This window comes from Tachysurus fulvidraco, chromosome 19 (assembly GCF_022655615.1).
Source record: "Tachysurus fulvidraco isolate hzauxx_2018 chromosome 19, HZAU_PFXX_2.0, whole genome shotgun sequence".
Taxonomy (NCBI): Eukaryota; Metazoa; Chordata; class Actinopteri; order Siluriformes; family Bagridae; genus Tachysurus; species Tachysurus fulvidraco.
This window is the reverse complement of record NC_062536.1, coordinates 15,495,732-15,520,540: the sequence shown is the minus strand read 5'-3', so window position 1 is coordinate 15,520,540 and position 24,809 is coordinate 15,495,732. Positions and strand designations below refer to the sequence as shown.

The following is a 24,809-nucleotide window of genomic DNA, read 5'->3' as shown; positions in this document are numbered from 1 at the left end:
AATTCTAGTTTTTAAATACAGATTTTTAATAAAATCTTAATTTGCCAACATTCCAGACTACATGTTAAAACAATAGCCAGTCGTGTTACACTATGATTTTGTAAAAAATGGTTACAAAGGTGGATTTTTAATTCTTATACTATTACATCTAGGGAAAGTGGTGACTCGAGCACTTAAGGCTCTTGGTTACTGAGCGAAAGGTGGGAGGTTTGAGCCCCAGCTGTGCGAAGCTGCCACTGTTGGGCCCCTGCTCTGGGGACACAGTACCACGGCTCTGACACCAAATTCCTGGGATATATAAAAAAAAAATGTATTTCACTATGAAGTGAAAAATAAAGATTTCTACAACACTAAGGCTTCAGTGGGCACAAGATTCATCTGTCCAGTATGAGTGCGTCTATGCTCAGGATCGCCTCAGACTCCTGTTCTTGGCTGACACGAGTTGAAAACCTGACGTGGTCTTCGTCTGTTAAAGCTCACACACCTCTAGGCTGAATGTTTTGTGTGTTATGAGAGGCTTTTCTCAGCCTCTGCGATCCCATTTATTCTCTGTTGTGATTGTGCTTGACAAAGTGCACGACATTGTACAGAATGAGCAAGTGTAAAGGTGTTCCTAATAAAGAGCTCAGTGAGTACATCCACCCGTTATTCCTCCACTCCAGGTTAGTGTCGGCTTGCGTCTTTATCAAGAAGAAAACCGGGTAAATTATTTCACACTCCAACAGATCATGATGTTTAAATTTTGGAGAATTTTTTCCCTGAGTAATTTAGTGAAAGCTGCTTGTGTGACCCTGATGAGATTAGAACACTCCTTTTTACCATTCATTTGTTCTAAATACAGCTAAATAAATGACATCTGAATAACAGGATTTGGGTGTAAACCTTCCATAAACGTCCACATACGTGTTAATGTTAATACTCACTGGGAGAAGTTCAAAAGTCTGCAGCGCCCCAGAGTTCAGTGTAATCGTCCCGCTTTCTGAGCTCCCACTTGTACTGTCTGAAGAAGCTACGCACAAGAGACGGAAAGTCAGCGCAAGGCTTTGAGCCATGGTGCTGTATGCAGGGTTATAATACGGTGTCTTACACGACTACACTCACAGATGTGTGTGATCTGGACAGGGATCTGGACAGGGATCTGTAGTGCAGTGACCGGGCTGGACGAGCCGTGGACGGAGCGCGAGCCCACCACCACGACCTTATTCACTGTGGACGAGGGAGCTTCCACAACGTCCTGTAGTCCTTTTAGCAAGACTGTACACATTCACACACACAACACAGTAAAAGAAAATACACAACAATCACAACCCATTTTTTTATTAATGTAATACAAAATCAAATTAAACACATCATGCATTTTTTTTTCTTTTAAATATTGTTATACCACAGAACTCTTTAATTCTGATTGGTCAGAAGATATTGATAAATTTGTCTATAAATGCAGCTTTGTCATTAGTGTAGCTGAAAAATACAGGTTTATATTAATGAGCTCGTTATAATACGTTATTGTTTGTATAGGCACAACATACAGGGACGTAAACTGAATAAAACTGAATAATAATATTTTTTGCAAATAAAAAATGAACAAAGAAACAGAAAAAGTGTAAAGTTCATTTGTGTATCTGTCAAAAGGAAAAACCTACACAACATTTATAATGATAAGAATGTAAGGGATATAATAATGATATAGCTTTAATTCAGGTAAAAATCGATTTAGATCTACACTAAGAACGTGTTGTGTAATATGTGGATATATTTGTTGTTGTTTTTCTTACTTACCAGGAAATGGAAGGTCTTTGTGATTGGACACTTGTCTTTTAATGGTCCACCATTTGCTCCGGAGCCACTGAGGAGAGCGAACGCTGCTCCATCCCTCAGCCAAAATGTCCCAGTTTATTTCGTTCTCGTCTTCCACTGACAGCTCGATGATCCTACACACACCATCAGTTATTATACAGAACTCACTCCCAAATAAATCAGTTACATCACAACACCTCTCACTGCTTAAATGACTAGTGATTCTCTCTCTGTTTCTCCCACACACTCGCACGCACAGTCCCTCGCTCGCACGCACAGTCCCTCGCTCGCACGCACAGTCCCTCGCTCGCACTCACAGGCTCACACACAGTCTCACACACACACAGTCTCACACACACACAGTCTCACACACACACAGTCTCACACACACACAGTCTCACACACACACAGTCTCACACACACACAGTCTCACACACACACAGTCTCACACACACACAGTCTCACACACACACAGTCTCACACACACACAGTCTCACACACACACAGTCTCACACACACACAGTCTCACACACACCTGTTGATGAGGTTGATATCGTCCTCTTTGGTCCAGTCTGTGCCTCCGCTCTGTTTCCAGTTCAGGTAGTTGAGCCATTTAGAGCGGCACTGTTTCTCCGAGCGAGTGCCAACTAGATCAGCCACCGATGCCCACGATACCCCCTGAGTCACCACATCACCAGTCACTGTGCCCGTCAGCTCATGCACCACCTCTGTCAGCCTCCTCTCTTCTTCCTCTGTCCATTTACCTGAGCAGCAGGGAATGAATTTAATTCCCTCCCCTCTTTTTGGCTGTTTTATTTCCCGGTTTTATGAATGGCCAAGAAGACTGATGCAATCTGCGGAATCGAAATCTAGACACTGAGTCTAAATGTCTGTGGTTAATAGTGAGTCTGTAAGCGTTGTAGTGTTTGAGGATTGCTCTGACCTGTATGGCACGTGTCCTTCATGAGTCTGCACCGGTCCTTCACTGACGAGGCGCTGCGTCCGAGAGCTGCCCCGATAGTGGCCCAGTCATTTCCGTGCTTCTGCCTGAGTCTGATCAGATAAACCCCAACACTTACTAACTAATAAAAACCATTATCTACAGTATCATCAAATCCTCAGGCTCTGAACGCAGACTGAACGCAGATGAGAAACAAACACTCACTCTTTCAGTTTTTCAATTTCCTCTTGTGTGTATCTGTAAACAGGAAGACAGGAAGAACACTCAGTATCGGTACAGACATGTGAGAGCGACGCTATACTACAGCGTGTCTGGGTACTTACTTGCCTACGTGGTTGCGATTGTCATACATACGCAACACGCGCCTGTAAACTGCGAACAGGGGACGATTCAAACCCCATGCGATGCTACGGTAAAAATCCTTTCGCTCTTCTTTTGACATCTCGAAGATGATCTCTGAAGGGTCCTGAATCCCCCGGTTCTGTTGTCAGGAGAAGAAAGAAATACAAGAAAATGTCAACAAACCAGAAAGTGCTGAAATCAGCTCTTTCCAATAGCATTTTATTTGGATATGGAGTAACGGCAGACAAACAAACAAACAAACAAACAAACAAACAAACAAATAAAGTTAAAAAAAAGTGATTAAAAACAAATTATTGCATCAGTTTTTCCCTCCCCAGGGATTTTGAATAGAAAAAAAAACTTAATTATTTTATAAGTAATTATTTTATGTGTTAGAATTACATACTAATAACGTCTTCATTTTATCCAGTAGCTTTAGATTAACCCAGTCTTCATTTTATCCAGTAGCTTTAGATTAACCCAGTAGCTTTAGAACAGCTAGTCTAATTTGTCTTGTAATTTTAGAGATTTGTTTTGGATTACTTTCCTTAAGGCCTTTATAAGTAAATGATTATGAATTAATTTCACTGATTTCCAATTTATTAAGTCTGGGTTCACCTCACTGAATCTTATCAACCATAACACAATACCTTACAGCATTTTTTCGTAGGAAACACAGCTTTTCCCAAACTAACTGCGTTATTTTATTGAACACCACGTTTTCTCTAAAGAAGGATTTCCCAATATATTTGTTAATATCCGGGATAATAAATAACGCTCAATGGAATATAAACATTAACAAAATAAAAAGAGACTGTTTTGCCAAAAAATTTCTTTTCTTACTTATTTTTATTCTTATTTTGTTTCTTATTGTAGTTTCAATCTGATAAAACTGGGCGGGAGAATACACTTCCTCTCCTGTCAATCACAGTGACACTAGCCAATCACAGCCATCTGTACGCTCATGTACGTTGAAGAGGGCAGACTGCACTTTCTAGTGACTGATGAAAAACTCTTACATAGAAATGAACCTACTCATGTTTTACAAATAAACCAAATTAATCTTAATTATGTCAAAGAAAATTAGAAAATAAAATAAATAAACAAACAAGCAAGCATACAGACATACCAAATACATTATCAGTATAATAACTTATAATGAACAAAAAAAGAAGTATTTAATACAATTATTTTGCTTTTTGATTTCTCTCTGCTTTTAGAGGCTGGATATATTGTACCAGGTCATTTTTTCTACTTTAATAACGGTCACATTAGTCACGTTACTAAACTTACCTTGAGGTAGTTTTCAATGTTACTCATCAGTATATCAATCTCCTCCTTTGACCACATGCCCTGTTTCCACTTGTGACCTAAAGAAAGGGTGAGACGTTAGAAACCCTACATCATGTTAGCACCTGAATCCACTCTAGTGAAGATTTGTGTGTACCTTTGTTCACTAACGTGTTCTTGTCCTCTTTGGTCGTAAACCAAGCCTGGCTGACTGCTGTCACGTCGCTGGATTTCCGTGAGGGGGACAACTTCTCATCCTGCTTACATTACAGAAACAACACACAACACGTCTTCGTTGTTTTCTCAAGCAAGAATTTGTGCATAAACCATGTCTCTGAGGGTAAGTACGCCAAAGACGTACGCAAATACCTTCAACTGATCTTCGCTCTCCTGATCCGGATCGTCTTTCATTTCCGTGGCCGTCATTGTCACCTCGAAGCTCTCCTCACGCTCTGAAACTAAAACACAGATATAATGCGCAAATATTAACTTTGTGTGTTCATGGGGTTGTTGTTTAATCCGCGAGGACTTACGTGGAAGTGCGACCACCGAGTAAGCAGATGGCGTGGAGGCGGGGTCTTCTGTCTCCTCGCTGGACAAACGCAACCGCTTATGAATGGGTTCGGGTTCCTCGTCCGACCCAATTGGCCCCTCATCTGTGAAAAGCGATTAAATACGAACGCATCAGCTATGTTGAGGTATCTGACCTTCGGTGTGAGATTTAAATTGCTTTCACATTAACAGCAACTAATATTCTATATTCTATAATCTCTTCTGCTGAATAATGTGTTCAGATGATTCTTCAAAGGATTTGATCTAAAATGAACCATAAAATTTCTGTACCAGAAACTCATTTAAAGATTTGACTCTTCACTTGAGTAGTTGCCAATAAAATAAGTTTTACCAGTGCTCTCAGACCCCACTGTATCTCTGTGTTCTCTCTCTCTCTCTCTCACACACACACACACACACACACACACACACACACACACACACACACACACACACACACACACTGACCGTTCTGAGTGCAGTGTAGGATGATGGTACCATCTGTATCCTGTGTGAAAGTAACAGAACTGACGGAGTCCAACGCCACGGAGCCTGAGACATCTCCTGCGTTCATGCTCAGCCTGAGACACAGTGAGAAAAAAAAAAATACAATGAACTTTCAGTATGATCCGGGATCCATTAATACATGTGCATCCACAGTCATACGAGACAGAAACATCTGATTTATTTTATTCAGTGAACTTGTTATGTTTATGGACGTAATAAAGCACACCATCTGCAGAGGTCATATTCGAATCAGTATTAGATCGCTATCACGTATCAGTCAATACTCAGAGATCTGATGTATTTAATTTAATAGCATTCTGACAATTTTAATCATTATGAGTAAAATTGTCAGAATGCTATTAAATTAAATACATTATTATTATTATTATTATTATAATATATATATAATATATAAAAATATTAATAATAATAATTTCACATCTTCAGCTATGTAGTAGTAGTAATAATAATAATAATAACAATAATGGTAATGATAATAATAATAATAAATAACAATAATAAATCATAACAATAATAACAATAATAATTTCACATATTCGCTGCAAAGATTTTCCTAAGAAACATTTTCTGCAAACAAAAATAAATAACTAAATGAAGGCTGTGAGGTTTCTAACACACTGCAGTAAGAGTTGCAGGAATGTGTTCAGGATGTCAGGAGCTACATGCAGTACAATAATGTAGCAGAGAAAAACAAACCCGACGCCATGATGTTTCTCTGTCAGACCTTCAGCTCTGTAGCGCCGGGGACTTTCTACATGTTTAAACGTGCTCACATTTCACTTTAAACACGCGCTTTACGGACCCCGAGCTCCCCGAGGGCTCATTTTAATGTTTGATTGTGCTACTTACTTCCTGTTTTGGGTCCGGGCACTTCGCAGGGACCAGGATGGACCAAATACCAGGATGGAGGAAAAAGGAGCCTCTTTTTTTTACAGCCCGGAAACAAGAAGTAGTCACTTCCGGTACAAATAGCACCCACTTATCTGAGAAGTAAATGATAGTAACTTATAATATATGACCCAAAAGATGCTTTTATTTTATTTTATTTAATTTTTTTTAGAAAATAGATGTATTCTTCACATAAAGGTGATTTAGATGTTTTAATATAGTTGACTTTGTCGAACGGATTTTGTGTTTGTATGTTGTTTGTAAACAGCACCACCTTGTGGCGAGTGTCAAAAATAATTACATTATTTAATTTACATACATTTATTTACCTTTATTTATTTAATGTATTTTTATTATTCAGTTTTCAGATACTATATACAGATACTACCTTATTATTTATTCTTATAGAATCAAACACTATACACCAAACACAATAAACTATACATTATACCATTTAAAAAGTACTACTACTACTAATAATAATAATTATTATACTACTATAGTATTATTATTATTAGTAGTAGTAGTAGTAGTAGTAGTAGTAGTATTAGTATTACTATAATAATAATAATAATAATAATAATAATAATAATAACAATAACAATTTATTGTTATTGTTATTATTATTGTTGTTGTTATTATTATTATTATTATTATTATTATTATTATTATTATTATTATTATTACAGGAGGCACGGTGGCTTAGTGGTTAGCACGTTCGCCTCACACCTCCAGGGTCGGGGGTTCGATTCCCGCCTCCGCCTTGTGTGTGTGGAGTTTGCATGTTCTCCCCGTGCCTCGGGGGTTTCCTCCGCGTACTCCGGTTTCCTCCCAGGTCCAAAGACATGCATGGTAGGTTGATTGGCATCTCTGGAAAATTGTCCGTAGTGTGTGTAAGTGAATGATTGTGTGTGTGCCCTGTGATGGGTTGGCACTCCGTCCAGGGTGTATCCTGCCTCGATGCCCGATGACGCCTGAGATAGGCACAGGCTCCCCGTGACCCGAGAAGTTCGGATAAGCGGTAGAAAATGAATGAATTATTATTACTAGTGGTAGTAGTAGTCATTTCTGCGCATATATTCTTCTACAAAGATATTGACCCCATAGCATCTCTACCATGTCCGTTCTGATACGGAGACGTGTGACTGTGTTGCCTACAGTTTTTGGGAATATTCATTCGTTCGATGCCCTCATGTCTTTCTTTTTTCTGCTTTACAGTGGGCGATGCCATCGTAATGAATACTATATTAAACTATTAAATCATCATATATCAAAAACGCAAAATAAATATACCCCTCAATGCTAAAGCAGCCACATTATAAACAATCAATGTGCGACCCCATCATCTCTAATTGCCCCAAATAGCAATATAATACTACATTTACTTGCCCCAACACCAAAAATAAATATCTGTAAATTGCTCACAAACTTTAAATAAACTTAAAATGTATTATTTTAAATAATGAGGTGTGTCCAAAAGCTGAACAATTCAGACACAGCAGTTTTTGCAAGAAATTAACCTTTTACACATCTATTATTATTATTATTATTATTATTATTAGTAGTAGTAGTAGTAGTAGTAGTAGTATTGTTATTATTATTATTATTATTGTTGTTGTTGTTGTTGTTATTGTTATTATTATTATTATTATTATTATTATTATTATTATTATTATTATTATTACACCATCTCATGTATAAACACACATGATAAGTGAGCATCCTTAAATCCGAGAGATCAGCCATGCAGAAATAATTAACAGAAGTTTAAAGTCAGGTCTTTTCACTAAATGCACCTTTACACAGTCCACAGCTCGGTATCTGGATCTCCGCCATTTGCAGCGAGCGACACTAGAATCGATGTGACGTCAGAGGCGCTGCCAGTCCAAGCCGCACGAGCGCAGCGGAGAGAAACAGCCGCGCGAAACCCGCCAGCATCCTGCAACACACGCACGCACACAGATCCGGAGACAGCTGATGGCGTGTTAGTCCTGTCCTCTGTTTTCTCCTCGGGAAGATGGAGAAAAGCACGACACGCGCTACCTGGTGTCGCCTCGCGCGATGTGTGTCGGTTCTTTTCCTGTGCGCGCGCGCGTCAGCCAACCTGCCACCGTGTCGGGAGGTAAGCAGCAGGGCGACCCAGGGGATGGACTCAGTGTACTTTATTATCATTATAATTATTTTATTTTCATATAAAAATATATTCAGTGTTACACACGTTGTCGTGAAACATCACTGCGCTTGCACTCGCTGTAATAAAACACCTGGGGGTTATAAATTACAGCCAGGGCCTACATGTGTAAATGTGTAAAAAAAAAAAAAAAAAGTCTTAAAAAAAGTCTTATCTGAAACATGTCGCCTTTCATACAGAAAACGTGAAATTATTATGTATTTGTTTTGTTGATTAAATCCTTTAGGCAACAGAAACCTATAAGGTTCCTATAATATGATGACGCACCACGCAGCTGACCAATCAGATTAAAGCGCACTACGCCGCTGCTTCCTTTCATGTCTCCACAGTTCAGATGCAGGATAAAATGTGCGGTAAATAAACAAAGAGACTAAACTTCTGTAGCTTGTTTACTCGTGATCTGGGTAAAAAAATGGTACAATACGCATTACAACAGCCCTCAGCAGTGCAATAATTATTGTTTGTGAAAGAGGATTACATACTCACTTCCGGTGTCCGTTCTGTGTGTCTGTGTGTTTTGTGTGTGTGTGTCTGTCTCTCTCTCTCTCTGTGTGTGTGTGTGTGTGTGTGTGTGTGTGTGTGTGTGTGTGTGTGTGTGTGTGTGTGTGTGTGCGTGTGTTTTTTTTGGCTGTGTGTGTGTGTGTGTGTGTGTGTGTGTGTGTGTGTGTGTGTGTGTGTGTGTGTGTGTGTGTGTGTGTGAGAACTGGCAAAGCGAGGTGTCTGTGAATCTTCTGTCACACCTACAGAACAGGAATAGCTTGGAGCCTCCTTCTTCTATTAAAATGCATTTAAATATTAGGATTCTGTCACGAGGGCAGATGATGTGTTTAAAATGGATCAGTATTCCTTGCATGGAGATGAGAACTGTATATTAAATTAGAAAACTCCATCAAAAACCACATAAAAAGAGTGCATTGTAATGTGTTTGTGTTATAGATAGTGATTCTGTTGCTAGTTAGTTGATTAGTGTGGTATTTTTTGGTATTGGTGCGGATAATATGAGAAGTTTGCAGTTGTGTGTAATGCTAATGTCACAAGGGGACATTGTTGTTTGTAGATGAGTTACATGGTTAACAGTCATATTTAACTGTTAGCCCCCAAACAGTGGCAGCTCAAGAGCTTCATTTGTCAATCACTATTTGTTTCAGTTGTATAAAAGTGAGAAGGCTGGTGCAGAAGAAATAGAGACAGCTAATATTTCATTAGAAATCCCAGAATGTAATGCAGATATATGAGTCATGTCGAGACTCAGCTCAGCTAGTTAGTGATCAAGGAGGTGATTAACAAACTGGTGTTAATGGTGGTATTAACATAAGGAGGTGAGAATAGCTGGATAGAATACTAAGGATACTTAATAATAAAGCGCTGCTGCATCACTTCTTTTAGGTAGAAATGAAGCAAGGGCTAAATCCCACTTGCACCATTATGAGTGGCTAGTTAAGGGCATAGTATGTACTGTATTTATTTGCCAGTGAAGACCATGTTGCTTGAATATGAATAAGATGCTTTGCATTATGCACTATGATTTATGTTTTAATCCACGTGGCCTTTACATAAACCAAAATTACAGCTATTATACCATACCACAGTCCCACTCTCTTAACACACACACACACTGGTGTAACTGCAGCAGGTGCACTGCTGAGTTAAGTGCCTCCATCTTTTCAGTGTTATAATAGCATGCTGTAACCGAGCACTCCCTTGAGAGCAGCACCTGCCTCTGTGTAAAATAAACTGTGTGCCTCTTTAGAAATCCATTAACAGACATATTACAGTTTAGCTTAGTTACATGCAGCCACACACTGCATACTGTTTGTAGAATCATTTGTTCAACATAATAATAATAATAATAATAATAATAATAATAATAATAATAATAATAATAATAATAATAATAATAATAATATGTCCTTTCAGACATTTTATAAAACCAATGAAACTTTTCATTCACATACACATACAGACTATCTATCTACATATACATATTGAGATCAGGGTGAATGAAGGTTCCTTCTGTTTAAACATAAAATGCAGGACAGGAGCTTAATAGCCCCGTGTGGCGAGTGCATCAGGTGTGTCAATGGCGTTTTGTTTGGAAGTGCCTTTGAGGCATTGAACAGCAGGAGAAAGTATTTTGAGTGTGTGCTTTAGACAAGAGAACACTGATTAGCATGACAGTGTTCACAGCCTTATCTGTCTGTCTACACACACACACAGAGAGCGAGCGAGCGAGAGAGAGAGAGAGAGAGAGTGCAGCGTGTATGCCTGCCAGGCCTTCTGTCACCTCATTGTTTTGGACTGTTATCAGTAATATGTTGGGCTCCGATTCATTACTATTCACACACTGCTGGACAGAAGTAAGCGACTGTCATGACAACAGTCACAGGCTCCCTGTTGTCTCCCTGGCAACTACGAAAGTGACCAGAAAGTGTTCATGTCTGTATCACAAATGTGTGCGTGTGTGTGTGTGTGTGTGTGTGTGTGTGTGTGTGTGTGTGTGTGTGTGTGTGTGTGATTTCTCAGTAATACATTAATAAAACATAATTACTGTTAGTAATTTAAAAGAGTAGTTAAAACATGCATTAATTCATGTCTGTTCATGGCTTATAAATCAATAAGCTGTAATCAATTGGCCAGGCGTTTAAGTAACTCTATAATGGTTAGGGACTTGAGTCGCTTAATGATTTCAGAAAACAGCAACAAGAACAATTTGAACAAATCAGCTCAAGTCATTTATTATTAATAATATTCACTATAAACTACTTCTGTCACATAATGCGGCCTGTTACTATTAAGCTTTTGTTGCTAAGCAACATAACAGACAAAGATTAGGGTGTTCTGTTTAAAAAAAAATTCACTTATTCTGATAAAGTCAGAGGTGTAAATAGGTTCCCTGTTTATTTATAGTCCATTAGTCAGGACACTGATCAGGGAGTCAGCCTTTTTTAAGTGCTCTCTCTCTCTCTCTCTCTCTCTCTCTCTCTCTCTCTCTCTCTCTCTCTCTCACTCTCACTCTCTCTGTCTGTCTCTCACTCTCTCTAAACCCTGCTCATTACTGTGTATGTCTGCATGCATGTCTGTGTGTGATCAATAAAATTTTTATTTTAATTTGAACATGGATAAAATGCTGGACATTGTAGTAAACATCACATAAGTATCTTATAAGAATATAAGTACTTATCTACCTTGATGTCACTAAGCATAGATATAATGTACTTTGTCTTCCTTCTTTCCCATGAATGTTCCCTCTGTTGGTGGGTTTCAGGGTGAGTACTACTTTGAGTACACAGAGTGTGACAGTACAGGTTCACGCTGGAGAGTAGCCATTCCTCATCAACAGGGAAGCTGCAGTGGGCTACCTGAGCCTGTCAGAGGCACAGACTGCAGTAAGTCATGAACTGTGTGTGTGTGTTTGTGTGTTGGGGAATTAGTATAGACCCCAGGCTCATATAATTTACAGCACTCTTGCAGTGCTGCATAAAATAAATCAGTGTGATATACAACGCAGCATTACCAAGCTGTGACTTATGTATTAGGTTCAAGGCTTGAAAAGTTTTATTGCTTTTTTCCCTTTCCCTGAGCTACATCTCCGAGATTTATCATTTCCAATAATTCATGATTATGCTTTTATTTTAATTGCATATTTATTTGTTTGTTTATTATTATTATTATTATTATTATTATTATTATTAGTAGTAGTAGTAGTAGTAGTAGTAGTAGTAGTAGTAGTAGTAGTAGTAGTATTGTTGTTATTATTATTATTATTTTACATAAAAATATGAATTAGTTCAATTTTATTACCTTTATCGTTAGATGATTTATTATTAGCATTTCTGTTGAATAGCATTTGTCTCCATTTTCTTCTGCTTCACTTCTGCCTTTTTTGTTTTGAATGTAACTTTTGTCTTTAAAAGTGTTTTGAGATGCATTTTAATACATGGAACATGCTATTTAAATATATAACACTAATTATTCTAGACAAATTCATTTCTATTACTTTGTTTACTGTGTCATTTCATAATTTAGTCTGTATTTTTACCTTCTGCTCTATGTTTATGTTCTGTAAAGCTGCTTTGAGACAATGTCTATTGTAAAATGCGCTATACAAATAAACTTGAATTGAATTGAAATTTAGTAGTCAACTGCACACTGAAAAGCTAAAATATGAAAATCTAAACAAGCAATTTAATGGCATTATATTACAAAAGCCCCTGTGTTAATTAATAGTTAAGTTCCACAAAAAAAATGAAAAGTTTTCTCATTTAATTCTTTTTAAAACTGTTCTGCATCATGTTGTTTAATCGGTCATAACAATAGTCATTAAACTGTAATAACTCCATGTCTAGATGTTAAGTGTACCAGTTTGTGATGTGTGTGTTTGTGCATTACAGCGTTTTCTTGCGAAGCGGGAGAGTTTTTAGAGATGTCTACACAGCAGTGTACCGCCTGTGCAGCTGGCTCATATTCGCTAGGTAGTGGCGTCCGTTTTGACCAATGGGACTCCATTCCTGCTGGTTTCAGCAGCTTAGCCACCTATATGGAGCCTGAAGGAGCCACAGATGAAACTCTGTCTTGCAACAAGTCGGTCATGTTCTTATATAAACCCAAAAATAACTAAGTACTGATGTGTTTATTCTGCATTAGCAAGTCGTTCACACCATTTCCTTACTGTGCTGTGTGTTTGTGTGTGTGTAGTTCCACATGGACACCTCAGGGTACTCACTTAGAGTCGAATCGGGACGAATGCACGGTTTCGCTTGTGTATGCGGTTCATCTGATGAAACAGGGCTCCGTCTCCTTCGACTACCAATATGTAGACAACAACATCTTCTTCGAATTCTTTGTGAGTTTGATTAACGCTTTAAGTAGAAGGTTTTTGGAAGGTTTGCTAAAGTGAGAAGCCAGGTGTGGATGTGAAAACTGATCTCAGGTCCACCTGAAAATGGGGGATGGGGATAGACTCAGGTGTACATTTTTACATTTATGAAAGCATTACGCTTCTGGGGTTCGGTGTTCTATAACTTCATTAAATTTGAGACATTATTTCATTCTGGAAATGTGCTAGTGCTCAATATAGGCAGTGAAGAAAGCATTAAAATGCTAACAACTCATAACAGCATCTTGATTTATAATAATTTATTGTTAGAATTTCTGCTAAATAGCTTTTGTCTCAATTTTGTTTTTGTAAAGTACTTTTTTGATGCATTTTAATGCATGGAACATGCTGTTTACATGTATATATATATAAAACATTTTGATTATAATACATGAATTCATTCTATATCTGTGTTTACTCGTTTTAAAATTGAGCCTGTGTGCATTTTCAATAGCCAAAACTTTGACTTTTTCAGACTGAAAAATTACCTGAAAATTACATCCTTTGCACATCCATCCATCCTTCCATCCATCCATCCATCCGGCTGGCTGCACACTGACACTTTAAAAAACACCCGAAAAGCTGAAAGTGGAAGACAAACTGAGAAATATTAATTATTAAACGTTATACATTTTTAAAAATTTTTAGCTTCAGTGCTGCAGATGTACTGTAGTAGCTAGCAACAGTAGTTAGCAACAGAGGCTAATGCAGCAATGTGGTTTTCTATATCTCTGATTAAAAACACCCTATAGTTACAGAGTACCTGGAAATTACTGTACTTTATAGTGTTGTACATCCTATCTGATTGTTCTTCCAGATTCAGAATGATCAGTGCCAGGAAATGGACCAGTCAGCAGACCAGAAATGGATCAAAATCACGTCTAACGGTGAATGGGGAACACACACGGTCAGTCAGCTTTCTGTTTTTCTCCTGTTACATATCATTGATGTAGACTTGCTTTCATTGTTTTAGTAGTTATTCATCTAACAAGGACAATATGTGTTGATCAGCATCAATATTCATGATGTAAATGTGTCAGATGTAGCCCCATGGTTACTTATCATCTGCTATCCCTGAGCTGGTTTGATAAATACAAATAGCTCATAAAAAAATCCACAAAGCAGCATTAAAAGGACAATAATAACATATCAGACACCAAACAACAGTAAAAACAGTTTTCTGCTTGCTGTTTCAGGTGAACCTGAAGTCAGGCACTAATATCTTGTACTGGAGGACAACTGGGATTCTCCTGGGAGGGAAACCTGTGAAGCCTGTCCTGCTGAAAAACATACAGATCGAAGGTGAGACGAATTAAATCTCGATGATATTTTATTCTTTCTTTCTTTTCCTTTTAGGCCACATTTAATAAAATAGGTGCTAGTCAGGTGCATTACAACCTTGTACTTTATTAGTACTAGTAAATAACCTATATAAGCTACAGACGTTAATTGTTTCTAGTCAGAAATCCTGTTAGTTTAGAACATATTTCTTAGCATTAGCAATAAAGGTGAATATTGTAAAGTTTAAAAGATTTGCTTAGAAGTCACTTTCTGTTGAAGGCCAATTTGGTCTTGTTAGCTTATGCTAGCTTTAACAGTCACTATTTTGAATATACGGTATATATGGTGTATACAATTCTGTCAGATTAGCTCACATTACCTTGTTGGTTAACATTAGATATGAACATAATAGACACCAAAGAGAATGGATTTAAAATCCTGTCAGAGTTTAGCATTAACAGTGAAGATAAACAGGTAGCAGGTTCAATTAGCATGTCATGCTAGCTCACATGATTGTTTTCTGACTTACAATTTAGCAATGAAGATGATGGATTTTTTTTTTTTTGGAAAGGCAATTTGCTTTAGACTTGTGTGTCAATTCATGTTAGCTAGCATTATCCATGAAAATTATGATTAAATATTTAATATTTAGCTCTTTTTACCTTTTAGCTACCGTTAACAATAAAGATGTTGCATTTGAGAGAAAGAGTCTTTCAAATCCTTTCACGCATTGTGTTAGCTGATGTTAGCTAGCTTAAAAGGTTTAAAAGATGACTAGTTTCATGTTAATGAATATAACAGATAATTGAAGAGAAGTCAGTTAAATCGTCTCAGTATGTGTTAGCTTATTTTAGCAAGCTGACTAGCTTTGGTAATGAGGAGTAACTTGACTGAATACAACTTGGGACAGAAATGACTAGATATCTTGATTATTTGATGGTAAACATTAGTCAGCAGTTACTACCAGTCTTGATAAACTGGAAGGAGTGGGCATTATTCTAAATTTATAAGCTTCTCCACAAGGTCTTTTGTAGTTTAAGAGGAAAAAAATCATGAATGTTCATGTAACAAGACAACAACTCAAAACACTCAAGACTGATTGACTGAGTTTATTACAAGGCTAAAAGCAGCATGATTGTGCTTAGTAACAGGCAAAAATAAAGTTTGTTATGATATACACATGATATAAAGCCCGTAATACCAGAAATACTATTTAACAGTCATGTTGGTGTGTGATGCAGGTGTTGCGTATACGTCTGAGTGTTTCCTGTGCAGACCGGGCACCTTCAGCAAAGCTCCAGGCTTGTCCTTCTGTGATCTCTGTCCCAGAAACACCTACTCGAGTAAAGGAGCTAGCTCATGTACCCCGTGCCCAGAGACACAGTACTCCGGTACACACACACACACACACACACACACACACACACACACACACACACACACACACACACACACACACACACACACACATAGAACTTGCAAATTATGCAATCCTTTATTATTCAACTGTATGTACTGGCTGTGTGACATTTCTCTTCCTGGGTCTTTTTTTAGAGGAAGGCTGGGCAGAATGTAAGGAAAAGCCTCCATGCTCAGAGAAAGATTACTTCCAGATCCACACTGCATGTGACTCCACTGGCAAAGTAGAACATTCATGACAAAATACAGACATAAACTTAAAATATACTTTCTCAGGGATCTGCTTGGTTTTTACTGGTATGATTATTTGTGTAGACGCAGGTGCTGTATCGATGGGTGGAGCCCAAGGTGTGTGTGGAGGATGTGGCTAGAGCGGTCACTCTGCCCCCTTCAGGAGAGAAGGAAGATTGTCCGCCATGCAATCCAGGCTTTTATACACACAATTCATCCACATGCCTGCCCTGTCCACCTGGGACATACTCCAATGGCACCACAGGTGCAGACACAAACACACACACATGCACAGGCATTCATGCATGCACTCACGCACGCAAACGCATACGCATACATGCATGCACATACATACACACACACACACATGCAAATATTACTACTATTGGCAAACTTGCTTTTTATTTCCACACAGAATGCCAGGCATGTCCTGCAGGAACAGAGCCCTCATTAGGATATGAGTTTAAATGGTGGAATGTTTTACCCAACAACATGAAGACATCCTGTTTCAATGTGGGCAACTCAAAATGCGACGACATGAACGGTGAGACGAAACACGAACGCCGGGGTTCTGTTCAACCGGCAGAATGAAAATCGACTTATCAGACATTTTCATACAGTATAAATAAATTAATACTTTTATCTCTGCAATTATAATATTAACACATTCAGGACACTGTTTGCATTGACTGTGAGATGTTTTTTTATAAATCTGTTGAGAGACAGAATGTTGGTGGTTGGCGTTAAATCTGGAAATATCTAGAGAATTAAGCATCTCTTGTTTTGTCCTTTTTACAGAACATTCAAATACTATTTTTTTTATAAACCTCTTATAAGGATAAACAATGTAAACTACACAAAAAATCAATTAAGGAACTCTGTATTTATTTCTACGTGTATACAGCTGAGAGATCAAATTAATTCCAGTCTTTGTATTATACATGTGTGTGTGTGTGTGTGTGTGTGTGTGTGTGTGTGTGTGTGTGTGTGTGTGTGTGTGTGTGTGTGTGTGTTTCAGGCTGGGAGGTCGCTGGGGACCACATTCGCAGTGGAATTGGAGGCACTGATAATGATTATCTCATTCTCACGCTACGAGTGCCTGGATTTAAGTGAGTCGAAACTCTTTCAGAACAAAACACAGAACAAAGCCACAGGAAACCCGTTAAAGGAAAACTCTAGTATTTTTCATCCAAATCTCGATCACTGCTGTAGTGTGTGTAATAAATTAAACATGACAGGGCCTGCTGTTATAGAAAAAACCTTTCTTTCTTTCTTTCTTTCTTTCTTTCTTTCTTTCTTTCTTTCTTTGATAAGAATGAAACATCACACCTTTTATCCATTTTTATGTAGCATTGTGTGATGTCTGTTAAAGTTAGAACACATGTAATATTATAGCAGCTATAAACAATCGTTCCCTTAATCATGTTCGTGAGAAAACCACAAAGTCACAAAGCTCCCAAGACTTTCCTGTGTTTGGGGAAACTTTAAACTTACAAATTTCCTACATTGGACACTCCTTTCATAATGATTCTTACTTCCATATCAGTGGTTATATGTTTTTAAAGCTGTTCTTATGGAGCATCTAGTATAAAACTGTAGCTTTGTTTTGCAGCCAGAACTTTCAGAGCTTTGATTTATCATATTGTTATAGAATGCATTTGCATTATTAAGTATTCGTTTAAAAAAATGTCGCTCAAAAGCTCCTCGATACACAATTGCACTTGACTATACAGTCCTCAGTTATAGAAAGGAAATGGTTTATAATCACAATCTGTGGTGTCACCCAAATGAGGAAGAGGTTCCCTTCTAAGTCCTGTTACTCTCAAGGGTTCTTCCTCATATCGTCTCAGGGAGTTTTTCCTCATCACCTTCACCTCTGACTTAATCATTAGGGAAAACTATTAATTAAAATTTTAATCTTTAGAAATTTTATTCTGAACTTATATATGTATATACTTTTATATTGCTAAAAGCTCTATACAAATAAAATGAAATTGAATTGTAAATTAGTTTGTAAATAAGTTCCAAACTTAACATTTGACAGAATCCAACAACTGTTCATAGCCTGCCATTTTAAAGGAGTGTAGAATAAACTTTAATAGTAATTTTCCTTTCTTAGGTAATTCTCAAATGTGCTGCAGATGATGGATGAGAATTGAAAAACTCAAATTATCGCTTTTAAAAGCGTTTTAAATTTGACACACAGCTGCTGCTGGTTACAGTCTTATTTGTACTGAGATATTTACTCGATCTTTGTTTCTGTCTTGTTATAGACTTCCGACATCTGTAGCTGGAGTCACAGCCAGCGAGTTTGGTCGAATCACGTTTGTCTTTGAGACGATCTGCAGTGCAGACTGTGAACTCTATTTTATGATGGTGAGCTTGTGGAGATCATGGTTATCTTTCTTCTTTTTGTGAGATTTGGGTCATTAAACGCACAATGTGTCAGACGATGGTCGGTGGTGAGATTTACTGTTTGTGTTGCAGGATGTAAACAGGAAGAGCACAAACGTGGTGGAGTCGTGGGAAGGCACCAAAAGCAGACGAGCGTACACACACATCATGACTAAAAACGCATCTGTGTCTTACACTTGGGCCTTCCAGCGTACCAACAAGCCCTTAGATGTGAGAATTAGACAGATCCAGGTCATATAACTCAGAGACTATAACAGTCTTATCCAGAAACAAATCAATGTCTCTTGTGTGTCTCTCTCTCAGGTCCGGCGCTATGTGAGTGATATTGCAAAGATCTACTCCATCACCATCACGAACGCACTGGACGGCTCGGCCTCGTCCTGCCATGCCTGCGCCATGGTGAGTCAGGAGAGCGGCTCGTCCTGTGTCCCCTGTCCCGCTGGACACTTCATAGACAAAGACACCAACCAGTGTCAGGAGTGCCCACCAAACACCTTCCTCTCTGGACATCACATCTACGGACAAGAGGCCTGCCAGCCATGTGGCCCAGGCAGTAAGAGCAACAAGGTGTGTGTGTGTGTGTGTGTGTGTGTGTTTGCACATGGGTCCACAAAGCAAGAATATAAAAACAGCCATGAACCGTATGTACTGTAACTTCATGTCTGTGTGTGTGTTTTCCTTGTGCAGGAGCACTCCTTGTGCTTCAGTGACTGCTCCTTCTCCCATGTGGATCAGAACCGAACGCTGACCTACAACCTCAGTGCCTTAAGCTCAGTGGGGTCCATCATGAATGGACCGAGTTTTACTTCTAAGGGAACAAAATACTATCATCAGTTCAACATCAGCCTGTGTGGTGCAGAGGTACACACACACACACACACACACACACACACACACACACACACACACACACACACACACACACTCAGCTGATACTGTGATATTGTTCAGCTAACAGGTCATGCAAAACACATTAAACACAATCTCACCACAATCCCAAAAAATGGGCTAAATGTGTTAAGGGATTTGTTCTTGTCTCCACTGCAGGGGAAGAAGGTGGCTGTGTGCTCGGATAACGTGACAGATCTTTCCAGCAAAGAAACCCAGACTGAATCAGCTGCCTTCAACAATTATGTGGAGACTTTCATCTGCCAATCAACCATCATCCCAGCAGATGGGCGGGGCTTCAGGACGGCCATCTCCTCCCAGTCTATCAGTCTAGCTGATACCTTCCTAGGTATAGCACAATGACTTGCAGAATAGACATTATTGTATAAAACTACATCTGTAATCATTCACCTGCAACAGACTGTGGATCGAACCTGAAGCTGTAGATCAAACTGCAGATCGACTTTTATACGACTGTTACCAGCCGTCTGTAACACCACAGGGATGAACTGATTTCTAAACAGATATATTCTCTCTTTCATCCCCGTCTCCTCTCCCTCTATCCCTCTCTCCATCCCTTTACTTTCCCCCTTTCATTCCTCTCTGCTCTCCCTCTCCTCTCTCTCTCTCTCTCTCTCTCTCTCTCTTTATCCCTTTCCTTTCTCTCATTCATCCCTCTCTCCTCTCCCTCTATCCCTCTTCTTTCTAACTCTTTCATCCCTCACTTCACGTCCTCTCCTCGCTCTTTCCCTTTCCTTTCTCCCATTCATCCCTCTCTCTCCCTCTATCCCCCTTCTTACTCCCTCTTTCATACCTCTCTCTCTGCCCCTCTAATTTCTCTTTCCTTTAACTCCCTTTCCCTCCCACTACTTTCTTTCATATCTCTCTTTTCCTACCCTTTCCCTCTTTACTTTTTAATCTTTCTCTATTTTCCTTCTCTTTCCCTACTATCATCTCTCTCTTTCCCTCTCTTTCCCTCTCTTTCCCTCTCTCTACTTCATACCCCCCCCTCCTCAGGAGCTACTGTTGAAAGTTCTCTAAATGGAGTCAGCGTTAGACCAGAAATGTTTCCTGAAACTTCTCAAAGACATCCAGACATCAACTTCTTCTATCAGTGAGTTCACTCAACCTTTGAGGAATAAAAAACCCAGATTATTTTTCCAGATAACTTTAACTTTGCTTTTTGAACTAAACAGTGGTGTTTGTATTTCTAATTTACATGATAAGGTACAGATGGATTTTCCCTTTGTTCAGTAAAACATGTTTTCTACAAGCTCTCCACAGGTGACGGCGTCCTGTGAACACGGCCGCAGTGCCGTCATTACGCTGCGTTGTAACCCCGAGAAAGGAGATCGTGGAGAGCTTACTGTACCAAGGTGTGTGAATGCGTGTGTGTAGCATGTTTAAATGAAATTTACTGAACATACTGAACACCATTACACGTCTGTGTGTTTAGTAAGTGTCCTGCAGGTACATGTGATGGCTGTACATTCCATTTCCTGTGGGAAAGTTCAAGTGCGTGTCCTATTTGCACTAAAGCAGACTACCACTCAATAGAGGGAGCGTGCAAGGGAGGCATTCAGGTAGCCTGCAAATCTTTTTTTTAGAATTTTTCTCTTCGAATTCTTAGTGGAAGATTTCACCCAATAAACATATTTATTCCTCTTCTGTGTGCAATAGGAAATCCTGTACGTATGGAACGAGCCGAAGATGTGCACGAAGGGGGTGTCAATCCCCGATAAAAGCTCCAGTGCCTGTGAAGCAGTCCCACTGTGGCTGAAGGTCGGAATAGGGGGCGGGGCATTCATAGCCGTCCTCCTCATCTCCTTGACGTGTTACTTCTGGAAGAAAAACAAGAGGTGACTTACGTGTACTAAGCAAACACTAAAAAGCTATGACACCATAGCAAGCCTTTCTGAATCTACAGGCCTTTTTTTTGTCCCCACAAGGTTGGAGTATAAGTATTCACGTCTCGTGATGTCAGCCAACAAGGAGTGTGAGCTGCCAGCAGCAGACAGCTGTGCTCTGGCGGAAGGAGAGGGAGAGGAAAACGAGGACGATGTTGTTTATTCAAACACTCCAACACTGCTCGGGAAACTGAAAGCTATCGCTAGCAAGGTCAGACATGGGAATAAACATGAACATGAACTTGGGTGGATGTAAGTTCACAGTCAGGGCCTTGCTGCTGTGAGACGTCGAATAAAAGAAGGAAGTGTGGATTTGAGCAGATGGTGTAATTAGAAATAATGAAGATGCTGCTGCTGTGATATCAAAGCGATTAGCTCGTTCTCGTTTCCTTTAGTGTTCTGTTTTAAAGGATAGATGTCACTGTTAAACTTCACTAGTGGATTATTGATATCTTTAAAAACCTTATTTCTAAAAAAAAAAAAAAAAATACATTAATTTACACAAAAGGAGCTTTGTATGATTAAATTAAATAGTTGTAGAGTCACATGCCTAAAAGCTTTTTAATGATGTTATAATTTTTCAGAGTGAAGCCTTTCTTCAGAGGGAAACTTTTACAGAATAGTTTGTTGGAATCAATTTATCGGTTGATTAAAAAAAAAAAGATCATTTGAACATTTTTCAACATAAGGAAAGCAACATTTCATGAAACTACCCAATAATATCCTTTCATTGATAAATAAGGTCAGGATTGACATTTCATAAACGCAAGTCATTTAGAAACTCCAAATATATAAAAAGCCAATTTTCAGAACATTTTGTTTGTTTTTTAACAAGAGAAGAAGACATGCTATATACAGTATGCCAGCTATCCAAAAAGCCAAAGATTCCTGCAGTACCTGGCTTTAAACACTTGGTGGTGTGGACAAGTGGCTTGGTATCACTTAGAAACTTTATGCTACTGTTTTAACTGTCAAATTACAAAAGATGGGGTTTTTTTTGGCTTATATTTGTCCACACACACACACACACACACACACACACACACACACACACACACACACACACACACACACACACACTTCAAAGTGACTTGTGTTTTGTGTTAAACAGGGAGAAGGAACGAGCAGTGAATCAGTGCAGCTGAAATCGTCTCAGGCAGAAAGATGGGTCTGGAGTTAAGAGCAATGGGGTCAGGAGGAGCACAGCAACAACAACAACAACAACAACAACAACACACTCTTCACAAAGAGAGGGAGAACGAGCGAGAGACTTGCAGCTGGGTGCTCGAGCATTCAGGCTCTCCAACATCTCTTTATTCATCCTAAACTGCTTTGGAGAATCTTTTGAAATTGTTTACATGTCCCTTCATATCACTTCACAAGATAATCTTTTGCTCCCTAACACTGAGTGCTGTATATATTTACTCATCCTACACACACACACACACACATTACACACCGGATTACACTATACAAAAGCAGAGCTGATTCTCACAGAATCATCATTTGTATATCAAGCAAAATGACTCACTTTATTCAGTAAAGGATATAAATATTCCAGTGAGCACTAACAGCGAGCTCAGCCTAAAACACCTTCATGCCATTTGCCAATTTACAACCTTACTATTTCTTCTTAAGAATCAGCTGTACGCATCTATCAGCGGTGATAATGAGAGGGTTGGTGTGAACTGGAGCCAAGAGATTGCAGGTGTGCAGTTTTATCTTATAAAATCTATCAGCTAACCCGTGCCAAGTCAAACTGCTCCGCAATCCAGGGTGTCACATTTACAGGATTAATGCATTCACTTATCACTTCTCCTTCATTTCCTGATGACAGTTCATTTCTGATTAATAAATGAATAAAGTTGCTTACCTTTTAACATAAATTCAGAAACTCCATCTAGATGAAAACATCATCCACTTTACAGCTGACAGAGGGAGCCAGAGGAAGGCGTCACTGCAGAGCTCCTTGCACAGTGCTAGCTCCGCCCCTGACTACTAGCCTGCCATGAAACCCCTTAACTTGTGTTACCATGGATACTGTGGAGGGCAAGAGCCTAGGTTTTCTATTTCCTGTTTTGTATTGCTGTGTATTTTGAGTTGTAAAAGGGTTCTTGTTTAAAGATTTTTTTTCTCTCTCTCTCTCTCTCTCTTTTCCCTTATAATATTCAGCTAATGCTTTAATAAACTTACAGAATACTTTACACTCTTGTTTTTGCATCATGAAGCATCACATATCTGAGTTTATGACTAGTATTTGCACTGGTGTTGCATCTTCCAGGGGTGATGGGACCCCAGTGTGTAGGGAAAGGCTTGCTCTGAAGATGCAATGGAAAAACGTGCAGGAAAAGAAAAATCTTCTGCAGTCCGAAAATGTCTACACAAATGGGAATGGGAAATTTTATCTACACAGGCTACTGACGTGCTTGTTTAGTCTCACCAATTTAAGACACCTCTCTGCTGGCAGGTCTACCGCTGAATGCAATTCGTCCTCAGCAAATGATCCAAAATGCATGGCCTGACTTGTTTTCAATCTGCCTAAGTTCTTCCACACCACCCCACTGCATCACTCCCTCCACTGGATTCCGGTAGCTGCATGCATCAGACTAAAAAAAGCCAAAAATGGATCAGCTTCCTCTTACCTCAAAGCTTGTATCACTTCACACACTGTACCTCGCTCCCTCTGGTCTACCAGCACATCTCTCAGGGTAAGAGGTAGGTATACAGCAACTCTTTTTTGTTCTGCTACCGATGTGGTGGAATGAACTTCCCCTGTCCGAACAGATGAGTCACTGGCAGTCTTCAAATGATAGATGAAGACCTACCTCTTCCTGATGTTGTTAAAAATAACAATAATAATTCCACCCAACAAAGTTTCAAGGCTGAAAGCACTTTTGTATGTCACTCTGGATGAGGAATCCATAAAGAAATCCATCTAGCACAAGCGTGGGATCTCAAGTTTTTTTTCCCTTTGGGGAAACCCTTAATAGTTCTATGTAAAACCCTATATGATAGATATTCCCCTATCTGAAAGGCTCTTTAGAAACCTCTGGATAAAATCATTGACAAAACATCTGGTTCTTGAAAAATGTTGATGTGACAAGTGGGGATAATTTGGGAGTCGGTTGTGAGTCCGGGTTACTGTCTGTGTTGAGTTTTGTACATTCCCGCCTGTATCTGCATGGGTTTCCATCCTCTCTAATCCCAAAACAAGACAGAAGGTCAAACTTCTACATAAATTCA

General features: G+C 39.0%; 2 protein-coding genes and 1 long non-coding RNA gene across 6 annotated transcripts in view; 1 reads left to right on the top strand and 2 right to left on the bottom strand.

Moving 5' to 3' along the window:
• Nucleotides 1-8,288, bottom strand: part of dmtf1 (cyclin D binding myb-like transcription factor 1) — an 11,485-nt gene extending 3,197 nt beyond the window's left edge. Inside the window, exons 1-13 of one of the 4 annotated variants that reach the window (XM_047804202.1) lie at nucleotides 8,155-8,288; nucleotides 5,411-5,523; nucleotides 4,924-5,046; nucleotides 4,760-4,848; nucleotides 4,548-4,650; nucleotides 4,394-4,470; nucleotides 3,082-3,239; nucleotides 2,963-2,995; nucleotides 2,741-2,850; nucleotides 2,333-2,561; nucleotides 1,780-1,931; nucleotides 1,102-1,254; nucleotides 924-1,009 (exon numbers count right to left, since the gene is read on the bottom strand). In XM_047804202.1, coding sequence (XP_047660158.1) covers nucleotides 924-1,009; nucleotides 1,102-1,254; nucleotides 1,780-1,931; nucleotides 2,333-2,561; nucleotides 2,741-2,850; nucleotides 2,963-2,995; nucleotides 3,082-3,239; nucleotides 4,394-4,470; nucleotides 4,548-4,650; nucleotides 4,760-4,848; nucleotides 4,924-5,046; nucleotides 5,411-5,516 — 1,419 coding nt within the window. In that variant the 5' untranslated portion in view covers nucleotides 5,517-5,523; nucleotides 8,155-8,288. The other 3 variants (XM_027151593.2, XM_027151595.2, XM_027151594.2) reach the window with 3 other exon arrangements.
• Nucleotides 8,289-8,348: 60 nt separating this feature from the next.
• elapor2b (endosome-lysosome associated apoptosis and autophagy regulator family member 2b) lies at nucleotides 8,349-23,770 on the top strand. Its single transcript, XM_027151591.2, has 22 exons — nucleotides 8,349-8,480; nucleotides 11,815-11,935; nucleotides 12,941-13,130; nucleotides 13,245-13,392; nucleotides 14,243-14,332; nucleotides 14,622-14,727; nucleotides 15,948-16,097; nucleotides 16,261-16,349; nucleotides 16,441-16,621; nucleotides 16,772-16,900; nucleotides 17,375-17,465; nucleotides 18,630-18,732; nucleotides 18,844-18,981; nucleotides 19,075-19,338; nucleotides 19,459-19,632; nucleotides 19,819-20,008; nucleotides 20,677-20,773; nucleotides 20,934-21,035; nucleotides 21,116-21,242; nucleotides 21,340-21,518; nucleotides 21,609-21,777; nucleotides 22,678-23,770. Exons 1-22 carry the CDS (start codon nucleotides 8,376-8,378, stop codon nucleotides 22,744-22,746), a joined length of 3,012 nt encoding a protein of 1,003 aa, XP_027007392.2. The 5' UTR covers nucleotides 8,349-8,375; the 3' UTR covers nucleotides 22,747-23,770.
• On the bottom strand, nucleotides 12,955-14,671 carry LOC113645764. The gene is made up of 4 exons (XR_007138696.1): nucleotides 14,189-14,671; nucleotides 13,914-14,007; nucleotides 13,273-13,485; nucleotides 12,955-13,093 (listed from the first exon to the last, which is right to left on the bottom strand). It is a non-coding gene; the product is annotated as an uncharacterized LOC113645764 (long non-coding RNA).
• Nucleotides 23,771-24,809: the final 1,039 nt, after the last annotated feature.